General features: G+C 39.0%; 1 protein-coding gene across 1 annotated transcript in view; it reads right to left on the bottom strand.

The window, feature by feature from the left end:
- Positions 1-12,496, bottom strand: part of Fbxl17 (F-box and leucine rich repeat protein 17) — a 490,002-nt gene that overhangs the window by 453,065 nt on the left and 24,441 nt on the right. Inside the window, exon 3 of the mRNA XM_041631789.1 lies at positions 4,842-5,099. Within this exon, the coding sequence (XP_041487723.1) occupies positions 4,842-5,099 (258 nt within the window). The remainder of the gene's footprint in view (positions 1-4,841; positions 5,100-12,496) is intronic.

Below are 12,496 nucleotides of genomic sequence, written 5' to 3'. Positions count from 1 at the left end.
AGATAAAGTTAGATTGTATTCTTGAGAAACAGGGAGTTACCCCCTTGTGATTATCGCTGGTATTTTCAGAATTTTTCAATGACCACTGGTATTTTTGGAATTTTCCAATGACACCCTCCCTACCCCTTTTGGATAGTTTCTTCCCTTAAATACTCCTTCTCCCAGTTACTCGGGGTCAAACTCTCTACCCCTGCATGGGAAATGAGTTTTGGCCCCAGTGCACTGGTTCCTGTCCTGTGAATAAACCTCGTGTGATTGCAGCAAAAAAAAAAAAAAAAAAAAAAAAAATTACCAGTGATTGAGTCTTCAATAATTCAATCTCCTTACTTATTTTAAGTCTGCAAACTTTCTAATTCTTGGATCAGTTTGTAGTTTTATTCCTAGGCATTTGTCCATTGCAGGCTAACTTGATTGCGACACTCCTCATTTTTTATGTTTTATGCAACTCAGTAGCAATGTCCACCTTTACTTAGGATTTAGTAATTTGAGTCTTTTCCTTGCCCCTACCCCCACCCTTACTAAACAAACTTAAAGTCTGTCCATTTGAAGGCTTATTTCAAGGAATCTGCTTTAGTTTTGCTCTTTCTACAGTCTCCTGCTCTTGGTTGTATGACTGGTTCTTTCCATCTTCTTCCTCTGCTAGTCTTCGGGTAGGTAGGCTTGCTCTTCACTCATGAACCTTCAGATACACAGAGGCTAATGATGTGAGGTCTAGCACTGTTTACCGGAAGCTGTGGTAAACTATAAGTGACCATGCTGACTCTCAGACATCTTGCTGTGCAGAATTTTACTTTTACTCATCCCAAGGTACTTCCTAAACTCATTTGTGATTTCTCCTATGAGCCACTGGGTATGAGTGCACTGTTCAATTTCCAAACATTTGAAGATTTTACAACTGTTTGATTTCCAGTTCATCCCATCATGGTCCAGTAAAACTACTTTGTTTGATTCAGCATTTTTAAGCTTGTTAAAAGACAGTCTATTTATAAGAAAATTCCATGTGTACATAAAGATATGTATTCTTCCATTTTCTTATTATTTATACACAATTTTCATTTTCCATTAGTGCTTTGTGAATGATTTTCCTCAGCTTTTTGCATATATTTTTTTAAAAAACTGATTTAAATGTTTATCTCAGAAGTCCACTGCTTAGGTTTCCTCAAGGATGGCGTTGACTATTGTTAAAGATCGTTCAGTGTGCTGCATTTTTTATTCTTGCATGCCTTGTGACTTTAGTCCAAAATTATTCAAAGGGCTAGAAAGATGCTCAGTGGTTAAGATCAGTTGCTACTTCTGTAGAGGACTCGTATTCAGACATGAGCATGAGCATCCACGACGAGCAGCTCATAAACACCTGTAAATCCAGTTCTGGGATCCAATGCCCCTGCTGGTCTCCATAAGCTTTTTTACATAGTGATGCATTCATATCCACTCAGTCACACATACACAGATGAAATAAAAATAAGCAAATAAATTAGGTAGGGTAATATAATTTGGTGACTTGGGAGATTTATTAACTCTCGAGTCCCTGGGATTTACTATTTTGGCAGCAAGGATTTCACAAGAGGTTTCCAGAAATAACAAGTTTAAAAGCAAAACAATCTGCCCCCCCTCCACACACACACACACACACTCTGCCTAGTCTTTGCAACCTGGCTCTGTGATTGGCTACTACCTTAACATTCTTCTTGCTATGCCCTGCTTCTTACTTTCTATACAAACTAAGTCACAATTCTACAATTCATTATTTCTTTGAGTTTTAGTCACCCCTTTCTTGTTCTTATTGGCAGCAGGCAGGCATTGGGGGGTGTTTATGAGACAGGGGTATCACTATGTAGATGCATGCAATGATGAAAACTTACGGTCTTAGATTTTCATAAACATGTATCCTGACATGAATCCACATGACTTTCCAAACTTTCCTGTATACAATGATGCTCTGACTGTCCTGATATTTCTAAGATGATACTAAAAATTAAAATGTCTCCCCCAGACATTTTATCTGAGACCTCAGGAAGGCTACTGTATAGCTTCTCGTATGTTGTACAAAGCAACTACAAGATTTTCTTTCTATTTACCTTAAAATATTTTCAATCTATGTCTACTGCCTTTCCATCATAAAAAGTAGGTTATATATATATATATGTAATATATATATATATACATAATACCTGTATATATATATACATAATACCTGCATCGCTCCTTCAAGTAGCTCCCCAATAGATTAGATACACACACACACACACAAACAAACACAGAGTAACCTTCAAATAAGATCTGCACTATTCCCTCTGGGACCGGGAACCTGCACCCCAAACTGGAAATGCAATTGCCATCTTTATGATTGCTGTCAACCAAGGAAGAAACTGGAACACAAACTGGGTTGTGGGGGGTAGCTGTTTGTTTTATTTTTATTTTTTGTTTTTAAGCCATAATGCTATATTCCTTTACTCTTACTTGGCCTTTTCTTTGTTTTGAGGCATTGGTTTGTTTTGCTTTTTGATGTAGTTCTGACTGGCTTAGAGATCTCTCTGTAGACTAGGCTACTAGCATCTACTCCAATGGGTTGTCTCTTGACAATCTATCTTCCCTTACCTGCTGTGGCCCTTTGTTTCCACTGGGAACCCAGAAGATCCAGCACCTCAGCTGCTTTTTTTTTTTTTTTTTTTTTTTGGTTTTTCGAGACAGGGTTTCTCTGTGGCTTTGGAGCCTGTACTGGAACTAGCTCTTGTAGACCAGGCTGGCCTCAGCTGCTTTTAAACAATTCCACAGAGAGTTATAGCTGCCTGTTCAAATATTTTGCTCATGGACTGAGGTTTACTGATTGTTTCTGTTTGTTTGTTTGGGCAGTGCTAGAGACTGAAACCAGGACCTTGTGTAGTCTAAGCAAACATCCTACCACTAAGCTGTATCTCTAGCCTAAATATTTATTTTTTGAAAAATAAAAAACTCATAGCACGCAGAGACTGAAATTTACTGATGATTTAATTTTAGGTACTATTTAATTTTAATAATTTAACATGGAAAAAATCTACAGTGGCTTATTTTCAGAAATATCTGAGTTCCACGATTCAAACTGGATTGTGACTGTCACATAAAATAGTAACAATATATATTATTTCTTAAGCTTGTTTTAATGATTTTAATATTAACAATCACTTCCTTGAAAACAAATGCTAGATGATAAAATATTAAGAAAACTAGATGATAAAATATTAATAAAACTAAGATAGCTTATTACACTTAATTAAATTGCTCCTTCCCCCAGATTCATGACTATAGTCTAAGACAACAATGATAGAGATACAACATACTCATAAAATTTTTCCATTAGTAAGATTATATAAGATTATATGGCATAATTTCTATGGAGATACAACTACCAGTATTCAAAGAATGATACTGTATAAAGAAGATAATGTTCAGTCAAAATAGTCCAACTTGTTGGCAAGGTAAATCAGCAGATAAAAGTGCTTGCCACCAAGTCTAGTGGCTGGAGTTAATCCCTGGGACCCAGAAGAGAGATGGCTAGAGCTGACTGCTGCAAGTTGTCCTCTCCCTCTCCCTGTACATCATAGCATGGGTACACACACACACACACACACACACACACACACACACACAACAAATTTACATGGTGAGGGAGGCGGTAAGGTGGCCCAATGGATATAGACACCAGCCACTAAACCTGACTACCTGAGTTTGTATCCTGAAACCTACACAGTATAAGGAGAGAACTAGCTACCTCAAGGTGTCTCTAGCCTCTACATGTACACTATGGCACGTGGATATGTGTTTGTACACACACACACACACTAAATGAATAGGAAAAACTTTTTTAAACAGCAAAAGTTTTAAGTATATCATTACAGTCTGAAAAGCATTATCAAGCTTTTTTATTTGAATTCAATACTTTAAATATCACAGTCTTGATCTGTTAAAGCTTTAAATTGAAATGCTTTAAGTAATTGTTTAAAAAAAATAACTCAAAAACCATATACATCTCGTGTTTGTTAAAACCAGTAAAAATTGTAGCACTTATGAAGGAAAGATAGTTCAAAGACATTATCAATATAAAACACGTGTGTATTTCTGAACCACTTGTCAGTTTATTGTCAGATGTGAGGGGTGAATCAACAGTCAATTAACTGCTAAATTATTGAGTTCAAGGAAAGATAATAATTACAGAAAATTGTTAATCATGAATAGCTCATCATAAAAGTATTGGTTTACTAAACTATAATACACTCCACAGCACAATTATCAAATATCAGCAGGTTATAAAATTAATTCACTAGGGGGTTGGGTCAAGGGCAACATTTATTTACCACAGTAATACAAAATAAAAAAAGAAACAAAGGTACAATGCACACAAACCCTTAATCGTTTGTGTATACATAAAATGCATTCTCTCTCTATTAACCTAGTACGACATTTATTCTTTAAAAAACTGGTATTTTAAACCATGTTTAAAATATGCCATCTGATAACATAAAAGGGAAATTAAAAGTTAACTTTTAAAAACTTATTCTGCCCAATCCAAATACTGTAACTTAAAGCAAAATCTGGTATAGATCATCTTAAAAAATAAATAAATAAATAAATAAATAAATAAATATTTAAAAAGGAGTTAATAAAATGATTGGTCACAGATATTAGGCACTTGGTGTAGAACACAGCAAAATTAAAACATCTGACCGTCACCACCTGCCTAAGCAAACAGTCATCACTGCACAGAAAAGATGGCTCGTCATTCGTAATGCAGCAACCATTCAAACTGTTGCTGCAAAAGGTTTTTAATTAGTGTGTGAAAGCACTGAATACATGCCATTAGTTACCTGCTTGAGTCCTTCATCAGTAAGTTTGTCCTGGTTGCCTACGTGAACTTTCTGCAGTAAAGGACAGTGAGAGGCAACTGCAATGATGGAGGTGTCGGAAAGCTGTTTACACCTGTAGGCTGTGTACCTGAGAAGTCCAGGACACTTAAATGCTAGGACACACACGCCTGTGTCAGACATGCTGCGACAATCAGAAATGTTGATTTCAATTATATTCTGACTTCTTGATGCAATTTTTTCCAATAATTCATCAGTAACCTAGGGGGAAAAAAGAATAAATTAAACTTTGCTCAAAGGGGAAAATGACTTCGTATAATTTCTATCAATAAGTAATAATTGTATTATAGTATGTAAAACACAATGAAAAGAAAAATTTTCTTCTAAAGTATATCAGGAACTGTGGTATAATAAAACATATATATATATATATGTATACACATACATACACACTTTTCTTTATTCCCAGTTTCCAGTACAATTTCCTAAAACCTTTGGAAGTTTTTTAGTGTTAGAGTGTAGCACGAATAATAAAAACTCAGAGACAAATATTGGGGTTCAACCTGAAGATTAGAGAAGCAAAGCAGTCAGTCACTGGCTATTACTGCTACCTCAGTCCAAAATGGCGACCCTGCCTCCAGGAATTCTCAGACTGAGACTCAGCATGAGACCTGTCTACCTCAGTCTTATATTCCTCTTTAGTGCTGGTATTGAAGGCGTGCACTAGCACCACCCGGCCTCTCTGGTTAACCAGTGTGGCTGCTGGGATTAAAGGTGTGTGCCACCACTGCCTGGACTATATGGCTGACTAGTCTGGCTGCTTTGCACCCATCTTCAGGCAAGCTTTATTAATTAAAACATAAGTAATCTACCACTATTTCAGAGTCCCGTTACTCATATGAAGCGTCTGAGCCTTCCTGAACAGAATAAAGAGGTGAATGAGAGTAGGGCTCCTTACAGCTGCAAGATGAAGTGTGGTCACTCTAAAGACCACCAGGTAGCGCTAGAGACATAATTCAGTGGAAGAATGCTTACCTGGCATGCAAGAGTCCTGGGTTCAAACTTCAGTAAGGAAAACAAACACTAAATAGCTGATCAGAGAGTAGATCTGTCATCCCTCTAACCCCCTAAGGAGGTTAGACAAGTTTGCTGGAGATTAGGTTATAAAAACTCTTCAGCAAAAGTTAATCATCAATACTGAAGGGCTAAAGACTGGAATATCCCTATCTTGACTTGTAACTTTTCCATGTGGATGTTTCTGATTGTATCCTTAATTATAAATCAGAAAACAGAAGTAGGATCTTGTCCTATGCTCACTGGACAGTTGCAATTACATACCAAGCCCAAGGTGATAGCTGGGGCACCCGAGCTTTCACTGTTTGCTAGAGAATGGCTGCCTCCTAGGATCTGCCTTAACCTACCGGGTCTGTGGCTGTTGTATGGAATAAGCTCCATGGATCTGATTCTAGATGTGCTATCTGAACACAACGAGAATGTGCATTTTACTTTTCATTAGACCCCTAAAAATCAATCATTTGGGGGCCCATTTTAAACCTTCAAGCTCACCAAAAACTACGGACAAATGTACATTGAGATTTAAAATGTTTGAAAACTAAGCAATTATTACATATAAATCAGCATGACACACAAATTGGTTTCTGGTTTAGTTTGGTGTGTTTTTATTTTGCGGGGAGGGTGTCATGGTTGTGTTTTCTGGTGTGAGGAAAACTGACCATAGGGCCTTGCACATAGCAGGCAAGCACTCTACAACTGAGCCATATTTCTAGCCCCATGAACTGAGTGTTTATACTTGGTATCCAATGACAGCACAGTATGCAAACTGCAAGTTTTATTGCTACCAGAATACCACCTTGCAGGTAATAAATTCATAGCTGAGAAAATGCATCACTGTGTAGCAAAACATCAAAGGCTATAGAATTGTCCTTTTTAAAAAAATCTTTACTCATAATATTCAATACTAAATACAAGTAAAACATAATTCATCTGGCAAAAATGTCAACCATACATGTTCCCAGCCCAATCACCATATTTAAAGAGAAATCAGAGTTATGTTATTCAAGTTCTTTTGACAAAAATAAGGAAAAGTGAAAATGCAGATAAAGCTTAAAATGCAGAAAGAGAAAACTAACTTCTGAGTGTGCTGGGAGTGAGAGCCCTGAACAGGGCCACCTCTGTGGGTGTCTGCTGAGAGGAGCTTGGCAGCTGATTGGTGTGAGCCTAGAGGAAACAGCTGAGTTAGGAGGGGTCAGGGGTCACCTCCTACTTGCCTGACCTCCATTTGCACCATTCCTGCTATACAGATAGTTCAGGAATCCAAGCAAGCAGGCAACTAGCTCTGTAGCCGTCTCAGCCTCTTATCAATGAGGAGACAAGACAGAAAGGCTTACGTATGAATGCTCTGGAACTTGCTCAATCTGTTAAAGTGTGGCTCATACACAAACTGCCAGTGGTGTGTCAGCACTTGCTGAGACTACCTCACGAAAGCCCACTACATGTGCATCCTAGCAGTCTGCATTTGACAGCATAAGGCATGCTGGGGTTAGTCGGACTCTAATAATCTGCTTCTTTTTTAACGAAACCTCTGTCATCAACAACTTCCCAATGCACCAATGATAAATATGCAGAATTTAGAGCAGTTTAGGATTCCAATAAAAATAATAGCTTTATTATATGTTTTCATATATTTCTAATGCAAAATACCAACTATCATTTAAAGAATGAAGCCAAAAAGTCTAATAAACTGTCTGCAATCAGCACTATAAATTTCATCTGTTTTCATAATCTATGACACCATGTAAGTATACTGGAACAATTAAACAATTAGTTAGGAAATTTGAAAACTGCCAAAAGGAAAGTTGTCTGTTTTCAAAAAGATTATTTTAGCCCAATTTACTGCTATTTATCCATAAACAGGAAATAACAGCATCTCCTACTGAAGTTGAAGAGAGAGCCATGAATTCTTATGTGTAAGCCTGTGGAGGCCATGGCACGGGACAGATGCCTGTGTACCAACATTCGCTACTATCAAACTATTAGGATGCAACCTCCCTAAAGGAAAAGTTCCTGGTTTTGAAATGGTGATGATAAAGAGAGATACAAAAAAGACTACAACACAGAGAAGAAGAGTTACAGCTACCAATCTACATTAGAAATTATTTTTTCCAGCGGATCCAGACCAGGGACATTTACGGAAGCAGGACTGGGCCAGAGACCTAGGCTGGAACAAGCCTGAAGCAGCGACCTAGCCCAGGGCCTGAGACCACAAGCTCCACAGAGTAGGAGTGGATCAAGACCAAGAACATTTGTGGAGGCAGATCTGAGCCAACCTGGCCCAGAGCAGACCTGAGACAGTAAACTCCACAGAAACAGGTACAGAGGAGCAACCGCTGAGCGAGTGGGCCAGAGCCAGAGCCAGAGCCAGAGCCCAATGCAGGTTCAGGTGTGAATCTGTGACCTTCAAGGGAGTAGACCTGAGCCAGTACCCCTTGCAGGTCTGAGGAACTAGGCCTGAGCCAGGACCCTCCGCGGGTCCTGCATGGGTCTGGGTCCTCCAAGGGAGTAGGCAGGAATCAGAAACCTCTGCTGGTCCAGGCCTGAGTTTGGGAGCTCAGATGGAGTAGGCCTGAGCCAAGTCCTCTGTGGGTCCAGGCGCAGCCAAGTCTGGGACCTCCAAGGCAGACGATAGGAGCCAGAGACCTTTGCAGGACCAACCCCAAGCCAGGGACGTCCGCAGGAACAGATCCAGACCAAGGACATTTACAAAAACAGGTCTGAACCAGCAACCTAGACCAGAAAAGGCCTGAGACAGCAAACTCCACAGGAGGGGAGTAAACCCCAGGAGCACTGAGCAACCTCCAGGAACACGGAGTGACCATTGGGATAACTAGAATCCTGACACTGACTGTTCCACGAGGAACAACCATCTGAGCCTTGGATCCACTGGTACCTAGAAGATTAATCACCAGAGGCTCAGACAGTCCCAACCATACCAATTAGAGGAAAAGAAATAGACAAGGTAAGAACACATGCAACACCACAATGAGCAACACAACACCAGCCCTACAGAAAGTACTAGAAGGAAAAGTCCAACCCAAGTTGGCTACATCAACAAAAACACAGACAACTGATGATCTCACAGCAGCAAACCCCAAAGAAAATAAAACAAATTAATATCGCCATCAACAGATCATTGGGATGAGTTTCTGACCCACGGCAGCAGCCTGGGACACGGAACTCAGACGTTCCCCATCCCCCATATACTTCCTGGGCTTCCTGCAGGGCCTATAATCCCTGCATACTGCCTGCCTCTCTCTTCCTATCCCACCCAGCTTGCATCCAGAACCCTCCCCGCTTCTGCCTCCCTTCCCTCTTCTGGCACATAACATCACCCAGCTCAGCCTGTCTGGGCGCTGGGGCCGAATCCTGAGGGCAACCAGGCGGGCGGGAGTTCCTTTGATTCAATAGCCTGCCTGCAGCAAGCCAGGTAGGCACTTTGTTTACGAGCTACCCAACCAGCACGGAGATCTGATCTCGGCACCAGAAGAGATATCACTGGAGCACCAGGCCATCACTGGGGAGTGCCACCACTGGGAAGGTACATCAGTAGGCAAGGAGACCTGATCCTGTAAAAGAAGACCCATAGGGGAGCATTCGGAGAAAGAAATGGGCAGGCGCCAATGCAAGAATTCACCCAACAATCTGAAAAACAACATGAAACCACCAGAACCCAGCAACCTCACAACAGGAGGACATGAACACCTTAATCAAGAAGAAGTAGAAAAAACTGACTTTATGAAAGTGATTGACGCCCTTAAACAGCACGTAAAAAATGCCCTTATAGAAATGGATAAGAAGTATAACAGTAAGTTTGAAGAATTGAATAAATCAGTGAATGACACCCTAGGAAACCAAGGAAAAACAATCAAACAGATAATGGAAACAGTTCAAGACTTGAAAACTGAAATGGAGGCAAAGAAGAAAACACAAACAGAGGGCCGGCTGGACATGGAAAATCTAGGTAAATGAATAGAGACTACAGAAACAAACATAACCAACAAAATACAAGAGATAGAAGAAAAAAATCTCAGATTCTGAAGAAACCATAGAGAAAATAAACGCACTGATCAAAGAAAACAGCAAGTCCAACAAACTCTCATCACAAAACATTCAGGAAATATGGGACACAATAAAAAGACCAAAGCTAAGAATAATAGGAGTAGAAGGAGAAGTACAGCTCAACGATCCAGAAAATATATTTAATAAAATTATAGAAGAAAACTTTCACAACCAAAAGAAAGATATACCTATGAAGATTCAAGAAGCATACAGAACACCAAATAGGCTGGATCAAAAAAAAAAATCCCCTCACCATATAATAATCAAAACACAAAGAAAACAGAATAAAGAAAGAATATTAAGAGCTGCAAAGGAAAAAGGCCAAGTTACTGATAAAGGTAAACGTATCAGACTTACACCTGACTTCTCTATGGAAACCATGAAAGCCAGAAGGTCCTGGATAGATGTACTGAAAAACTAAGAGACCATGGATGCAAGCCCAGACCACTATACCCAGCCAAACTTTCATTCACTATAAATGGAGAAAAACAAAACTTTCCAGCATAAAAACAAATTTAAACAATACATAGCCACAAATCCAGGCTTATAGAAAGTAATAGAAGGAAAATCACTAGCCCAGGAGTCCAACAATGACCACAATAACTCAGACATCTAGAGACCCTTCACCAACACAAATCAAAGAAGGGAAACACACAAACTCTACTACTAAAAAAGTGACCGGAGTTAAAAACCACTGGTCATTAATATCACTTAATGTTAATGGACACAACTCACCGATAAAAAGGCACAGGCTAAGAGATTGGATACGAAAACAGGATCCAACATTCTGCTGTTTACAAGAAACACACCTCAACCACAAAGACAGGCACCTACTCAGAGTAAAGGGCTGGGAAAAGGCTTATTAAGCAAATGGACCTAAGAAACAAGCAGGTGTGGCCATACTAATGTCTAACAAAGTTGACGTCAAACTTAAATCAATCAGAAAAGATGAAGAGGGACATTTTATACTCATAACAGGAACAATTCATCAGGATGAAGTCTCAATCCTGAATATCTATGCCCCTAATATAAAAGCACCCAGGTACGTAAAAGAAACATTACTAAAACTCAAGGCAGCCATCAAATTGCACACACTAATAGCAGAAGACTTCAACACTCCTCTCACCAATGGACGGGTAATCAGATAGAAACCAAACAGAGAAAATGAGAATTAATGGAGGTAATGAATCAAATGGACTTAACAGACATTTATAGAACATTCCACCCATAATAGGAAAGAATATACCTTCTTCTCTGCAGCTCATGGAACCTTCTCGAAAATTGACCACATTACTCAGTAACAGAGCAAACTTCCACAGTTACAAAGACATATTAGAAACCACCTGTGTTTTATCAGATCACTATGGATTAAAGTTAGAATTCAACAACAATGCTACCCCCAGAAAGCCTACAAACTCATGGACTCTGAACAGTCAACTACTGAACCATACCTGGATTAAGGAAGAAATTAAAGTCTTCCTTGAATTCAATGAAAATAAAGAAACAACGTACTCAAACCTATGGGACACTATGAAAGCAGTCATATGAGGAATGCTCATAGCACTAAGTGCACACTTAAAGAAAACGGAGAAAGCACACATTGGAGACTTAAGAGCCCACCTGAAAGCTCTAGAAAAAAAGGAAGCAGAGTCACCTAGGAGGAGTAGAAGACTGGAAATAATCAAACTGAGGGCTGAAATCAACAAAATAGAAACACAGAAAACAATCCAAAGAATCAATGAAACAAAAAGAAGGTTCCTGGAGAAAAATCAACAAGATTGATAAACCCCTATCCAAACTAATCAAACGGCAGAGAGAGAATATGCAAATTAATAAGATCAGAAATGAAAAGGGGGACATAACCACAGACACAGAGGAAATTCAGAGAATCATTATATCTTAATACAAAAGCCTGTATGCCACAAAACTGGAAAATGTAAAAGAAATGGACACTTTTTTAGATAAATACCATTTACCAATTAAACCAGGACCAGGTGAACAACCCAAATAGACCTGTTAGTTGCGGAGAATTAGAAGTTGTTATCAAAAACCTCCCTACCAAAAAAAGCCCAGGTCCAGATGGTTTCAATGCGGAATTCTACCAGAACTTCCAAGAAGACTTAATACCTATACTCCTTAATGTATTTCACAATATAGAAACAGAAGAGTCATTACCAAATTCCTTTTATGAAGCTACAGTTACTCTGATACCAAAACCACACAAAGACTCAACCAAGAAAGAGAATTCCAGACCTAACTCACTCATGAACATCGACGCAAAAATTCTCAATAAAATACTGGCAAAACAAATCCAAGAACACATTAGAAAAATTATCCATTATGATCAAGTAGGCTTCATCCCAGAGATGCAGGGCTGGTTCAACATACGAAAATCTATCAATGTAATCCAGCATATAAATAAACTGAAAGAAAAAAACCATATGATCATTTCATTAGATGCTGAAAACGCATTTGACAAAATTCAACATCCCTTTATGATAAAAGTCTTGGAGAGATTAGGG

Source organism: Microtus oregoni, unplaced genomic scaffold (genome assembly GCF_018167655.1).
Source record: "Microtus oregoni isolate MIOR12 unplaced genomic scaffold, Mior012 000038F_ref0000394, whole genome shotgun sequence".
Classification (NCBI taxonomy): Eukaryota; Metazoa; Chordata; class Mammalia; order Rodentia; family Cricetidae; genus Microtus; species Microtus oregoni.
Note: the sequence above shows the minus strand (reverse complement) of the source record. Positions and strands in the feature narration are given on the sequence as shown.